We start from the raw sequence: 15,738 nt of genomic DNA on the forward strand, positions 1-15,738 counted from the left end.
GCCAGTGGGGTAGATGACCAAATTAGTGTGGAATTTCATAATTTCATAATACAAATATTCCATCTTCATAAACGTCCATGGCTGGTGTGTCAATGCAGTTGTTCCTTTTTGCCCATCACTGATCATCAGTCAGAAGAAGTCGGCATGCAATATACATGAAACATGTCAATGACTGTCACAATAATGATTGATGGGCTCAAATTGATTAGAAAATTCATTTCAGAAATTGAATTTAAAACGATATTTAAAAAAAACGATACCAGTATTTAAAAATGCATAATTTTGAAAAAAAGGAAGTTATTGAGATTTATTGTGAGTGGCTGATTCAAAGACATTCCTCTTGACATGAGCTGTAATATATGTCTGACGTTAATTTCACTTGGGATCTGTCAATATCCTACGAGGTTTCCCATGCTTTTTGATGTGCCTTTCTACCTGTATTACATTTGAGTTTACCTATGTGGGAATTTCCTGCGAGGCTTGTTAGGCAAGTTGGTACAAAGAATCGTGACACTAACGGAAGATGACGGAAGGGAAGATGGATGGAGATTTAAACTGGAAGTGACAGATAGTTTCATTTGACTCTTTCTTAGGTAGACCAAGAAATACCTAATGAATTTTATCTGCGGTATCCAGCATCCATCCTGCTACAAGCATGGAGTATCTGAAAACTACTTCTGGATGCTGATGGTTCTCGCAGCTAACGAGTGCCAGGATAGTTTTCCCATTATTTATATGTGTCAGTAACATATTCCCTTTATCAATGCACAGTAGGTTTTGTGGCTTGTCACTTATTACTCATAGACATGAAGATTTTATTTTTAGAACTTATGCTTTTAATTTTGAAAAAAGGGATTTTACAAATATCACTTTTTCTAAGTAATGATTTTTGTTTGTTATGAATATTTTTTTATGTCATTTCAGTTCATTTTTTAATTAATTATTACTGCTTCATTTAAGCTGTTGAAAATTGTATTTACTTTGGCATATCTTTTCACACATGCATTATTTACAAAATGCTTTTAATGTTGTTTACTCTCTCTTCAAAATCTCATCATCAAGAAGAACAAAGTTTCTTAGCAGAGGGTGAAACAGTTTCGAAGTTTTCATTACGTTCAGGAAAATACATCTTAACACAGAGAATTCTCTCTTTCAGCATTTCATCTTTTCAAATCATAATTAAGTTTTCAAAGCAGAGATTGGGGGCTGTGTAGCCTGGGCCCTTGTGTGGCTGAAAACCCTCCTCATCCCCGTAACGATGTGCGGATATTGAAATTGTGTGCTTCCAAAGTGACACAATTGCGTCTACATGCAACGATCGCGTGATTTATATGCTTTGGTGATCTAGTGGAAAGGCTTTCGGCCGGGCTCAGCTCCCTCAGCCTGCAGGAGGCCGCCAACCTTTCCTCCCTAAATTGATTGCTTGTTTGGGCTTCCAACTGCACTCTGGGGTACTGGTCAATTCCTTGAAAATATAGACTGGATATGAAAACATTCATCTCACTGTATATGCCATCAGAACAAATGAAATTGACCAATAGTCATATATTTCCTCGCTGTGACTCTGATTGTGTTGTGATGTGAATTTGAATATATTTTCATTCACATTTTTAAACCTGAAAACTTTTAACATGATTTTGACATGGTGAATTTGGTATTGGTTTTGTTGAAGTGTAACTCCTTAAACTTGTGAGTAAGTTTTAGAAAGTAATAGGAATTTTGTAAATATTCAAAAATTATGCCCCATGACAGAGTACCTGAACCTTTTGAGTGATATGGATTGGGTTGAAAAGTTGTTAAAAATGCCAGAACAGATCAAATAGAACTTATTCATGTGATTGTTCCTAAAAACTGCTGATGTCAACATTACTGAATGAATAGACCTTGATTAATGATTTTAGAAATAACAAATTTTATAGGCAGAAAAAAATGAAGGTAAATGTTGGTTCAACTTTTTTCCCCTGTGTCATGGATTCAAGAAAACTGAAGAAGTCCCAGGACTGGTCCAGTGATTGGAATCGAATGGTTTAGTTTTCCCAATTCAACAAAGTTTGTTCGGAGGATACAAAAGAAACAAATTGACGAGCAAGCTAGTCGGATTACCCATGATTCCTTTCAATCAGTTCGCCAATGTTGTTTGTTGCCACTGCTTAACGTTACTAAACCGTGACTTCAGTAAACACACTTGCTCGAGAGTTGCGTCATATGAAACTCTCTCGGCCATGGATTATTTGTGGAAGAAATTAAATTTGTCAGATCTCCCTCAATGGAGGTTCGCTCTTTGGCAGAATTTTCCCTCTAGCTCTTTTCGCAAGCGATCAGGCTGTAGCTTTTCAGGAAATGGAGATTGTTTTCACAATTTGTGGAAAGTAAATGCCCTATTTGTCAGTGAGAAAAGCCCTGACCTCTAAAGAAAACCCTGCAACAATAACGCTTCCTTGCAACAATGGATGCAAAAGGCTTAAGAATCATTCAGTCAACTGGTTCATGTTTAGATTGGCATGAAAAGTACACATGGTTGGAGAAAGTGTCATTTATTAAATGCCCTCAAGTTTGTATCTAAGATTAGATTGTTTGAACGCATCTGTCGCATTGTGTATTGGCAATCAGGAGGTACTTACAACACTAAACGTAATGACTGTTGGCGACTAAACATGTCAATTTCGATATGAAATTGACAACATTTGCATCTGTCAAGGAGAAATGTTTATCAAACAATTATCATTTATTATTTTTAAGACTTTATTGCCGCCAGAAATTAGTTGTCAACGGTCATGGTTTAGTTCAAGGTTACAAGTGTGCATTTTTAGGCCTGTGATGATGTGTCTGCTGCCTTGCTATATTGTATTACTTACATAATCGTTGATATCGAACACGTAAATGTTACCACAGACAAAGTCCCAGCGTAACATGCCATCACATATCATGTGTCAACTACATAGATTTGGTGCTTATTTCACTGGTGTGATCAACATGTGTATGTATATTTCAAATGTTTAATGTTTGTTGTGACAGGTGATGGCCTTGACAATAGCGTAGGGTCCGCAGAAGGAACAGATTGCGAGGACGATGGAACAGGAGACAGTCGGTCAGCAAAACGCCAAAAGAAACGTGGAATTTTCCCCAAAGTTGCAACTAACATCATGAGGGCATGGCTATTTCAGCATCTTTCAGTAAGTGAAAAAATACAGCCCAAATAATGTCACTTTCATTGCAACAGCGAGCCACTTTGAAACTATTTGCGAACTTATTATGAAACATAATTCAGGCATTCCCAAAAAATTCACTTGAACGACATTCAGCTGAAAAGGTTTATGTAGTAGCGATAAATTTCTCATGGTCAGGGATAATAGAATTAGCCATGATGAGACAATTGCTGATCGAATGTGAAAATAATCCTATCTCAAGTCCAGTTTAGTAGCTATAACTTTTCCTTGGGTGTCGGTGCAGTGTAACCGGTGAAAAGTATTAGCTTTGAGGGGTAATGATAGATTGTTTTTATTTCACCAGTGTCAAAGAGAATGGCGTTGCGATGATGACATTACGATATCTACCTTCTAAAATCACACTTAAAATGCCAGGAGTGTTGATTTTATGCCTTGGTATGCTTAGCAGGATTTGTGGCATTAATGGCTGCAGGGAGAAGGACGATGGTCCTCCATTGCTTCCATTTATTATAAATTTCAGTCACTTAGGGCTCCCGTTCAATATCTCATTGTTCATAATGGCAGCATTAACCAAACGCGCCTATAATCCAACGCAATACCTAAACCCACACTTTCGCCAGCGACTTTGCCAGTTGTGCAATAAAAAAACAGCCTGATTCAATGTGAAAAAAATCTCTGGTAGGGGGAACATGGGAGGATCCTTTTGGGCCATCTTATGGAGTTGATATTTTTCTATTAACATTCATGACTTTAGGATGACTAAATTTGCCGAGTGGCTGTAATAGAAAATCCGATGATTATCATTTTTGGGCTGTCGATGATTGAACAGCAGATAGGGCTGATTTCGCACCCGCCAACTTTGTGATAATTCCCTACCTAGGAAGGTGCAAGAATTAGAGAGCGTATTAAAAGACTTCGGCAGTTAATGAGAAATCGGCGACTGAGTGACAGCTTGGGATGCAAGCCTAGACCCTGTGTTAGTTTTGGGGCTTTATCAGCCGAATTTGTTCGGCTCAAAGGATTTAGATGACAGGCAAATGACCAGTAGAAAGAAGATAGGGAAGTGTAATAGGGTCCACAGGATCGCAATTGCCGCCTTCGTCGATTTCACTAGCGCCTATTTCACTATCGTCGATTTTGGAACAAGTTTCACTGTCCAAGTATTGCCTCTCCTTGCCCCCTTTTCCAATTTTCCTGACTTGAAGAAGCCTCGCTCCATGACTATTTGTTGAGAGTAATTCTTATTTGATTGACCAGCGGTCAAGTTATATGTCCAGATGAGAGTTTGATTATGAGGCTGCATCGGTCAACATGCCACATACTCCACTGCTGGTTGAAGAGAGGCCTATGCCATATATTCTCCATGGCACTATGAAAAACACTATCATTCTTCTTCCGGTTACAGCGCACAGCTGTGGGTAGTATGAACATATCATTTAGAAATACGAGCTAAAGTCAAAGTTAAAAGTGAAAAGTTCATCGCCAAATCAGCTAGGTTTGTGTTGTAGTGTAAATTGTCAGATTACGGGCTTGACAATAATTGAATACCACTACTGGAGTTGGCATTGGTGATTTTCTTTAACTTTCTGCTTAATTTCCAACACTTTTAATTTCTTAGTAATGAGAATTTTGTCGGTCAACAACTCTGGAGAAAATGAGGAAGAAATTGCTGATTTTCTTTTGTTTAATCTAAACTTAATTTTCTTTATCTTTTTGATTCAGGGGCGCGTCTTTTGTGAGAGCGTGTGAGTCATGCCTACCGCTCATGATAAGAGCAGGGATGCCCCTTTCAGACCCTGCTTTGAACAATTTCTAATTAAGGAACCTTTCTTTTGAGGTGTCCAGAGCTTGATTAATGAGAATATGGTCGTTAGTATATTGCATATTATGTAATTAGGTACTAGGAAAGTCACAACTTCCGCCATCAAAAGTTTGCTCCAGGAAGCAGGATGTTTTTGACGGATAGCGACAACACACAAAGACTAGGTTAAGCAACATGTATTTTTCATTAAACAATTAAATGCTCATTATTTGACAGAAGACTCCAATTGCACAGATTTTGTTTGAATAGCTGAAAGTGTTTGGAGGGGCGAGAACAATCTGGAATATTCCTGGGGAATATTTTGTAAAAATATTGTGACATAAGAAATGAAGAGTAATCCTTAAGGGTTTTAATGTCCAAAAATATGTTCAGAAAACTTTCAATTGTATTGCAATGGGTATAATTGCTAAAATTCTGTATTATGTTTCAAGTTTCTTGACTCAGTCGTTAATTGCAACATATCAAAATGTGCTTTGATTTCCTGTGTCCCTGGCTCGACTTACGAACATGAGATTGTTGATATCATACAAAAGGCAGCAACTTAAAACATAGTATCGTTGTTCCACACTTTTACTTTCGATAAACGATAGAAACAAAGTTACCCAAGAATAGACAACTTGAAAGAAGTTTGTTGAGCAGAGGGAAAAAAATCTAAAACGGAAAAGACAGCGTCTAACGTCGAGCTATCTTGTTAATGTCGTCGGGCTGACTCAATTACGCTCGGCTGCCATCTTGCTTGTAGGCGAACCTTCGTAAGACCTCATTTCCGAACTAATGTGGAACTCAAAGAAAAGATGCCCTTTAATAATCTGAAGGCAGGTCGAAGTTCGTATAGATTCTTTAATTAATGGGCAGGTAAATCTAATTACTGCCTTTTTCAATCACGCGCACTGGCCAGCTGACTTAAATGAATCTGGGAAATCAGCAAAAGAATTCCTTTTATTTTGTTCGCGTCACAATGTTGCCGGCAAAGTTACCAATCAGTGACTATTGAATTGTTGTATTTTCCAACTGTGAAAAAATATTGGGGTATTTATCTGTAGTAAACAGAGCATTGCTTGCAAAACCTTTTACCTCAGAAGAGGCAGAGCATAGGAAATATTTCATTACTTTTTATTGCATGTTTAATTTAAATTTTCATATTTAAGAAGCATCATCAAATCTGATTGTGTTTATTTCAGTTTGCCAAGAAAAAGATAAATTTAATTATTGAGCTCGAACGAAATAGTGTAGGAATGAAATCAATGTCTAGTAATGGTATCAACTAGTAATGGTATTTTTTTTGTCATCTACAAGATGGAGACTACTCACTTTGCCAATAAAATTGATGGAAATTAAGGCAGTTTTCTCCAGTAGATTCCATATTTATGGTTTGTATTGCCAATGTGAGATGCAAGAATGTTATCACAATATTTCCCAATCTTTTGGTACTTTTTCTCAACAATTGCATTACACATTTGCCTTTAAACAACTTGCAGGAATTTTTAAAAAGTTAGATAGCTTCATTTTATCTCCTACAAGGCAATGGTGAAATCACAAGCCTTAAGGAAAAATCATTTTGTGCTTGAGTTCCCTTAATGGCAAGCGAAATCTGTTTAAAACTTTCCCTACACTCATTTGATTAAAGTTGAAGAGTGATCGCACAAAATAAGATATTTATGAGTACTTCAAAGCTAGTAAGCGTGACAATTATATTTTCTTTTTATTTATGCCCAATGATCCGTGGAAGCTGTTGGATTAATCTGGTAATGTTTCAATTAAGCGGATATTTTTTCCTAGTTTACCAAACCCTACGATAGAGTTATTTTCTCTCTCATTTAAAAGGCTTTCAGGCAAACAATGAAAACACAATAATATTGGCTTTAAAAGCTGGGAGAGCTGACAAGGGGGTCTACGGGTGGTCGTTCATTCTGCTCTGTTCACTGAAAAATTAGTGACCATGTCCGATTTGTGGGAATTCCGATAATCTGTTAGCCAAAATGAGTCATTTCTATGCTGAGATATGCAAATCAAATATACATGATGAAAATAAGCAGCCTTTTCGCTGTCTTTCTCCAAAGTATTTACAGTCATTTGTTTGAGAAATTTCAGATAAACAATCTACTTAGAGTTGAGAGTGTGGGGCCAGTTAATCCCATTTTGACATTGGGGTGCTTACGATTCCCTTAACTGGATAGGGCGACCCTGCACTGATAACAGGCAATTCAATTTGCAGAAGAGCATGCATAATGCAAACGCTTCTGTTATAGCCTGTTTGTACAATTACTTTTGGACCTACACACCAGAGTCTTGGCATTGTATTCTAGTAGGTATATCACTTTGATTAGGAGAAAATGAATCGGGGGGAAACTTACCAAGAAAGCATATGAGGAGAAATTAAGTTTCCATCAATTTGTTGGTACTAAACGCTTATTTCATTGCCATTCAAATGACTTGAGAATATTGGTATTGGTAAATGGGTCGTATCAGGTCTTTAACACTATATAATAAAGTTTTTCATATTCTGAGCTTGAGGCGATACGGTATACGTTTCACACCAACAGTATTTGGTTGCACTGATTCTTTTAATAATAATCCTAATGACAAGGCTTTGCAGCAGTTGTCTCTGTGGTTGTTTTGATGTCGGTAGATATGAAATGGATCTGGGAAACTGATTGGAAACATGGATTTCTTCATCTGAGAACTCTTTGAAATATTTTACGACATCATCGCAAGGTAATCATGAAAAAAGAAACATTTTGGTAGCTGCAAGCGGCAACTTGTTAGTTGAAACATTAATTGTTTTAAGAATGGTCCTTTGAAAACAACAATTTGTTAAAGAAGCGTAACTAATTTCAGACAATGGCGTAATTGCTCGGATGTGCACCATTTTTTCTGCCACTAGCCGGATGGACAAGGAAATGAGAATGTAGTCAACGATGTAGGAATATAGACTCGCTTAAGTCCTTAAATTGCAAAGCTGTTACCAAATGTTTTCCATCATGTTTTCTCGATAATCAAGAAAAGAGGACCTCGTATTGTTGCTTGCATAAATAAATCAATACATAATTTCACAACTAGGCTTCAAGTTATACTGTAGTATTACTGTTAATTATTGTTATATCATCCGTGTAGGTCCAGAACAACAAAACACTCAGTTTGGCTTTTCGCAGCATAGATGTGGCTTGTAAATGGATCCCTGTGTTTGGTGAATTGTTGATGTATAGATCGTCATTATCTATTGTGTCACTGGCTTGTCTTTGATGCTTGGATTTCAACTGCATCGTGCTTTTAATTACACTATCAATGCATCCTTTGATAAATGTAAAAGGCCTGGACAAATTACTGATTCTGTGATCAAGTTAGATGAAAAAAGTCTTTTATGATGAAAAAACTTACAAGCATGTGTTTGATTGGCTTGATATATGGTGTAAACGACTCGGGCAACAAGATGAGACCCAACTCTACACAGTATTTTGAAAATTTCAAAGCCAGTTTTAATTTTGTGGAAAAATGACACAACAAGTTAAAAGGCATGCTTGCCACGAGACAGGTAATGTGTTTGGAATGCTTTTTGAGAACAACGTATACCATTAATTGACAATTTGTACCTGACTTAAATGATTTGATGGACAGGAGAGATACTCATTTCAGTGAAATGGACAAGTTTTGACATTTTTTATGAAACTTACATGTCAACGGCAGATACATCACTATCAAAAATTGAAAAGTGCAAGTTGTAAATTTCAATTAACCCTTTTAGATGATGATGTAAATGGAGTCTTTCCTTGAGTAGTTCTTACATTGTGTAATCCCAAATCAAACAGCCTTGTCGTAAATTTCAGGTGTCACAAAGCCAAATGTGTGACAGAACATGGGATGCCATCGACTCTGCCTTATTACATGCAACATAAACCCTAATCAGGAATTGTCCCGCACCCTCTCCAGCCCATCTTTATGACATCAATAATGTACTGACAAGCTGACCGCCACTGACCGTCAAAACAAACACAGTTACCCGTACAATACCCGCCATTTAGCCACCTAGGGTAAATGTAGTGGACTGTGGCTACCCAGTGTCCACTAGTGTGTCCACTCAATACAAGTGTCATCCCTTTGTCCCCCTCAGTGCTCCCTAATTGATGACCAGCCACCCGCCCCTATTGTCCACTCGCTGGACACTGGGCAGCCGATCATCGGATCACTATCCTACAATTACACTTCACAGGCTATGAAAGGAGAAACTGCAATTTTCTAGATCTAATTTCAAATCTAGGTTGTGTTTGGAATTAAATATGCAGATTGAATGTGACTGATTGACATATGAAGACAATGATGCCAGTTAGCTGTGCTATATTGAATTTGGAATTGGTTTCAATAGCTAGATGACCTTCTTTTTTGTCTATGAGAAATCTAATCAGGTTAGAAACAAATCTTGCATCAATCTAGTATTTATCCTTTGTTTTAATAATTTTCATATTATTAAATCATACCCAGACTTTGCGTCAATTTCGTGTAACCTATTTCAAGATGCTGTCTGTTTCGTTGATCAAGTACTCCAGAGTATATCAACGAGAGACCACATCCACAGCCTAGGAAGGGGAATCTCCAAAGTAGCTAGCCCCCAGTGGGCCAGGGGCTGGGGGTGGATCCGACTGATTACAGGGGTGGCAAGTACATTGTGTCCTGGGGGGGCTCAGCTGGGGGTTGTGTCCCAGTAGCTGTTGTGTCAGTCACTCACCACCCCAAGTGTCCATGTCCATCTCCCCTGACCAAACAAACATCCCTTCCTTCAGCTGGGGAACACACTCATTGTTTGGACAGATGCAATGAGAGCATCTCCCCCTTAGAGAGACTTTCAGTAATTGTGGTTCATTTCAATAATTATTTAATGCTTAATGTTGTTCAATCACTAGTGGTCAACCTATGTCACTTTCTGAAATAAGTTTGAACATGGAGACCCAGATACCTGGCTTGTCAGTAGTTCTTTGATGGAGGTAAATATGTGAATGCCATCGCCCTAATTGATGAGATGTCATTATGACAGATCATTTCTATTTTGGTTCATGACGGTTTTGATATAAAATTACTATCTACAGTCTCCAAGATCCTTTAATTATATTTCAAATAAACGTAAATGCTCGTCTCCATAGCTTCACAGTTGTACATATAAGTGATATTTCTCAATGGCTTAAAAACATCCATTTAATTCCGTCTACTGTTTAATACCCCACTGAGTAGCATGATGAGCCAAGATGGGTCTTGGCACCAGTTATTTTCTACAGCTCACAGCTCAGTTAGAAAACTGTGGCAATGACCTAGAAATTCGGCTGAAAATAAACAGACTTAACTCTTTTTAAAAAAGGAAACATTTTTATTTCATCGTACCTTCTATCTGATTTAAGGAAGTATTTTAGGAGGGATTTAGATAGATAATGTTTTATGTTACTGCAAATACTATTTTCAGACATATTGTGTTTTTTGTGTAGCTGTTAAAACAACTCTGAAATATAGCCCGAGTATATTGGATTTGTGCGAGCGTGGAAACAATGGCGGCTGAATTGTGTTAGGTGATGTAGATTAAACACTAGGTATCATCAGACTCACCTCTGGAATGTTGTTAATTGCTAATTGACAAGAAATTGACACTCGTAACCAAAACATTTTTCAAACCCTGTCATGTTTCAATAATAAATGTATGCATGCTCCGGAAAATAACCACATATTATTTTGAGAAAGTGATATCTGCTAATTTCCCAACACCTGTTTGTTAGCTTGGGGAAATTTTTCGTTTCTACAATTATGTTAGTTGGCTTTTTTTTATTTTAAATATTTTGAACAAATGTTACAATTTGATTTTTATACAGGTTAGCCGTCCAAGATAATTAGTTTAGTTTTTCTACTCCCAACATCAGTATGTTAGGTTGCAAGTACTTTCTATTGTCTGTTCCTGGTTGTGTTTCAGACAAGCTTGATTCAGTGGTTTAAACATGTATTTGGCCAACTTAAATTAACTCTATTTACATCATGCTGAAGGAAAACCTTAGTTGTCTGTAATGAAGAGAAATGGTTGTCCATCGTTGTTGTCTGTTGCCGATTTCTGGAGTGAAGGAAAATTGTTCTCTGCCAAAATGTATTTTTAGCCAGAGATCCAAATATACAACGGTGCCAGGGTAGATTATAGAGTTGAAATATGACGTAGGGTATTTTTAGGCTGTTTTCTTTGTTTATAAGTGTTATACTTTGCACATATCTTGAAAGTTTGTGACTGGATGTAAATGTCATGTTAATTTCGGTGGTGCTAGTTTCACTATTGTGTGACAGCTTATATTAAGGAGAGACTAGATCACTTCTTTCCCATGATAAGAAGTTTGGTCACAATCCAGAAAGATAAACACACATATAATATTGCCAAATTACTAAAAATAAATAATATTCCCAGACATCATAATTATCACGAATAAACAAAATTTGTCTGGGCCATCTTAGACACATAATATGACAATAATATTATCAGTGATCTTGACAGGCGCAAGTGAGATTAGAAACATACATCACTTCCTTGAATATTTTCTATCAGGCTATGCTCCAATCACTAATCAAATTGCTTAGGTTTTTACTATTAAGTCAGACAATCATGAAATACACAAGTAACATTTATCATTTTAAGATACAGAATTATTGCATTAATTTCAGATTATTCATAATGCTTTTTAGTAAAGTGAGAAGTCTACAGAAGTATCAACTCAATGTTACAAAGGAAATAAGATCTCAGTAATCCTCAGTGCATAAGCAGATCTCGGGCTCCCCTATCGTGGGCGATGTTTGCCTTAGTTGGCAAAGTACACAATGCAACTGACTTTGTGATTGGGCGGTCCCGCCTCTATAAATTGTCAAAACATGGGGTATTTACCCTTTGTGTGCATAGTAGGGTCAATGTCGCCGAGGTAACTGAATTAGGAAAGTACCACAATGAAAGTTGAATAGCCATGTTTTGCAGAATTGTGCTCAGTGTGGTCTAAGTATACACAGAAAATCAGAAAATCTGTATCCAGTTTCCAACGATGTTTGGATAAAAACCAACTTGTTTACCATTCTGTATTTGTTATTTTTTAAATCCAGACTATTTTCTTTAATGTTTGAATAACATTTATTTAGTTTCACAGCCTTTTTTGAAAACTTTCCAAAAATATCTTTTGATATTGAATGTTTTAATGGAAACATATTTTGTAAGGTCATAGCTTTAGCTGTGTCGCTGCAGTTGGGGGGGGATTCAATATGGAAATGATAATCATGTTATGATAATCGTTTTCTCAAACATAGAATAACGAATATGCAAAAGAGAAAAATTGTGAATTGATTATGATGGTCTTGACCTCCTTCTCGGTTGTAATGAGCAAAAAAATCTGATTGGAAATCATGTCACTCCCAAAATCCCGCGAGACTTGATCATTTCTGTCAGCTAGGCTTGATCTGACTGGCCGACAAAACTTTGGCGAAAATTGAGGTCTCAAGTCATCACAACAATGGAAGTCTGACCCTGAGTCAGAGCAAGATACTGCATTGTTTTCATCTTTAAAATGTTTAACGAGATGGGAGTAAAAAGGGACGTGACATTTGGCCACCCCCCTCGCCACCCCCCTATCTCCCAAATCAACCCCACAGAGTCCCTGTGTTTCCTGTCCAGGGTTGCTGGAAGTGCTTGATGGCCCGTGGTTGTAATTTTAGCAAACTGCCACATGACCTTTCACTGCTATTACGACTTGGTCCATAATCACGTTGGTATATTGTTTGTGCACCATCACACCCCACTGGCATTTAACACCTTATTGTAGGACAGTTTCAAGGATATACGAAATGGCCATTCTTAATGAGTTGACATTACACCCAAATTGTAAAAATATTTTACATGGTATCCTAATGTCACTATATGGCAAGAAATTGGATCCAGTTTTGAAATGCTTGAATTAGTTTATAGGTTATTTTTCAGCTTTTGTGCAACTGTAAATGTTGTCAAGTTTTGTTTGTGAATCATGTAATAAAACACCATCTAACAGTATGCGTCTTCTGTGTAGTTAAATGCCGTTAAGTAGATGTTAACATTTAAGTAGAGTTTTATGATTTTATATGTGTATTTATTCAAGCATATTTATTGCATTATGTGAGTGCAATGAAATCTAAATCCTGTTTATTCGCTGTATATTCTGAGATAGAGTATTTCAATATTTCCAGTAACATGAGGTCACAAATGAACAAAGATGTATCATTCCTCAGTCCCCTTTTTGTCTACAATTGAAAATATAATCTATAAATATATTCCAGATGGTCCAGCCCTGATAGAGCCTGAACATATTACTTATCTTGAGTTTAATCGGCTTGTGGTCCACACTGAAATATATCCTTTCTAAACACATTTTGTTATGTGAACTCACTCCCAAGGAAGATTTCAGTTCACAGTTTAAGAGCCTTCCCCAAATCAAACAAATATTTTCCGAGGTACGAGAACGTTACTCAATTAAATAGCAAGTGGGTAAACGCAGGTTTATTTTGACTGCGTTAATGACGTGGCATCTTTTGGTTGCAGCATCCCTACCCTTCAGAAGAACAGAAGAAGCAGCTAGCTCAAGACACTGGTCTGACGATACTACAAGTAAACAATTGGTAAGTGCCCTCGAAGCGACCTTCCCCAGACTTCCCTCAACTTTAAGACCATTCTTGGAGATTCTTTGGGGCACGGAAAAGCTACGAGCCCCTCCAAATCATCTCAATGATGTCACCACTGCAAGGTGAAGCCCCACTAATGAGGTGGACGACTATATTCTCCCCGCTAGACGAACTACTTGAGAGAGAGGCCAAGTCTGTGGCTCCATTTGTCTAATTAGAGTTACGCAGTTTTACAATCCACCAAGATAATGGACATATAAAAATGGATGCCGGTTTACTGGCTTGTCATATCTTCCTGCAGGAATTTGAGACCATGTCTGCTACATGACCGCCTCAACTGATTAAGGGGGATGTTTTTAAGAGGGACTTTTTCAGTCCAACTTTGTCTTTTTGAGGAAAAAATGTAGAACCTTTACTAGTTATCTCCCCTGTCCCTACTGTTCCCCCACCATTAAGTCACAAACTTACATTCTCGTAATCCTCTTGGGGAAATATGTAGTGGCTTCCTTGTGTTTGTGTAGCAGGTATATTTGTGCTTGTTGATCGGTGATTGGGTGGTGGTATTTTATGAGGATATAAAATATTACAACGTCTCGTAACCAATCGGCTTAATATGCCCAACATTTTGGATTTATAATTTACAGATGGGTTTTCGACAAGTCCATTTAATATCAGGTACATGATGAGGGGTAGGAGGATTGGGGGGAGGTTTTAAGTCAAGATGGTCATGTGATCAGTTCCCGAGCTGACCTTGGAATAAGAGGGTTAATTGTCCCTGCAAAAGTAGCTCAACATTGCATTATGATAGCCTTGTAAGATTGCCATTAGTTTTGACTTGCCAGCTTGCAAATATTTTATCACTGCATATATCAAATTAGGATATTATTTATACACAAGCAGGTTATTGTTCTACACAAACTTATTTGTCCATGATCTAAATTCCACCAAGGCTTTTGTTGTACTGTGAGGGTCTAATCAGGTTGGTAAGGGTCAAAGGTTAATTCAGGAAGGTGCTTAGGGTCAAAGGTAAATATAATTACAGTTTGAAATATTTCCCAGTGATAAAAGCAAGATACAATTCAAGCAAGGAGCATGCTTTCTATTTAAGCAAGCAATACAAATACTGTTTGTACACAATAATATGCCCCGGACGAGATTATGCAGGTGTAGATTTCTTAAATCTTGTCAAGTGATATTTTATCACAAATGTGTTGATAGGTGACTTGGCGGGGGAGCAAGGACATCCCTCTTGCCCACAATACTCAGGAAATGATAAACGCCATCAAGTACGATTGGTACTCGGGTTATCACGAAATCCTCACGAGCACAAATCTGTGTTACACAATGACTGCACACGCGATACTGTGCTCTAATTTGACTAGGTAGTATCTCCAATGGAAATTCAGGTAAGCAGAGGTCAAGCCAGAGTGACACATGTTGAAAGGTACAAAGGTTGACGTGGTTGACAGCGATTAGGTACACGTAACTTGCGATGTGGAGGACCAAGCACGGTACTTTAATGTGCTACATGTCAGGTTCCGGAACTCCTGGTTCATTTAGTACATAATTTCAAAGATGTGGGATGTCACTTTGAGGCCTGTTCATTTCATGGTTTGAGATGTCAGTTTCAGGAAGTTGTCAATTTCATAAATTAGAATGTATATTTCACATCAGCATGTGTTAATTTGGCTTATTAAGATGGTTTAGTTGTAGGATTTGATTAATTTGTGCAGTATGATGGCAAGCGCCAGTGTGTAGGAGATGGCTGTAGTTCTGTTTCAGTGGAGATCCAGGGATACCTTGTCAGGCTTATCGGGATCACCCAGATTTACTGTGATATATTTGATGTAGGTAGCTGTCAATCACTCTCGCTAGGGATCAGGGTTAATTGTCACCAATGCTCTTTCCATGGATTGCAGTGTTTGCTTTGTAGGACTGAAATGAGACTTACTGGCCAGTTTGACAAATCATTTCTATCTAGTTGAAACATATTTCTAAATGATGCATCAGTTAATGATCTCAGTAGCAGGTTATAACAACAGCATGGTCTAGATTTAGTCATCATTTCAAGTAAAACAGACACTGTAAGTTTTTAGTGGCATAATG

The 15,738-nt window shown here is 37.5% G+C and overlaps 1 protein-coding gene across 3 annotated transcripts in view; it reads left to right on the forward strand.

Annotated features, from left to right (window-relative positions):
• LOC124124320 (homeobox protein Meis1-like) overlaps nucleotides 1–15,738 on the forward strand; it is a 111,519-nt gene that overhangs the window by 57,072 nt on the left and 38,709 nt on the right. For all 3 annotated transcript variants that reach the window (XM_046487454.2, XM_046487461.2, XM_046487470.2), the window contains 2 exons: nucleotides 3,016–3,173; nucleotides 13,553–13,629. In XM_046487454.2, coding sequence (XP_046343410.1) covers nucleotides 3,016–3,173; nucleotides 13,553–13,629 — 235 coding nt within the window. The remainder of the gene's footprint in view (nucleotides 1–3,015; nucleotides 3,174–13,552; nucleotides 13,630–15,738) is intronic.

Source organism: Haliotis rufescens, unplaced genomic scaffold (assembly GCF_023055435.1).
Source record: "Haliotis rufescens isolate VD_foot unplaced genomic scaffold, xgHalRufe1.0.p SCAF_3, whole genome shotgun sequence".
In the NCBI taxonomy this organism is placed as follows: domain Eukaryota; kingdom Metazoa; phylum Mollusca; class Gastropoda; order Lepetellida; family Haliotidae; genus Haliotis; species Haliotis rufescens.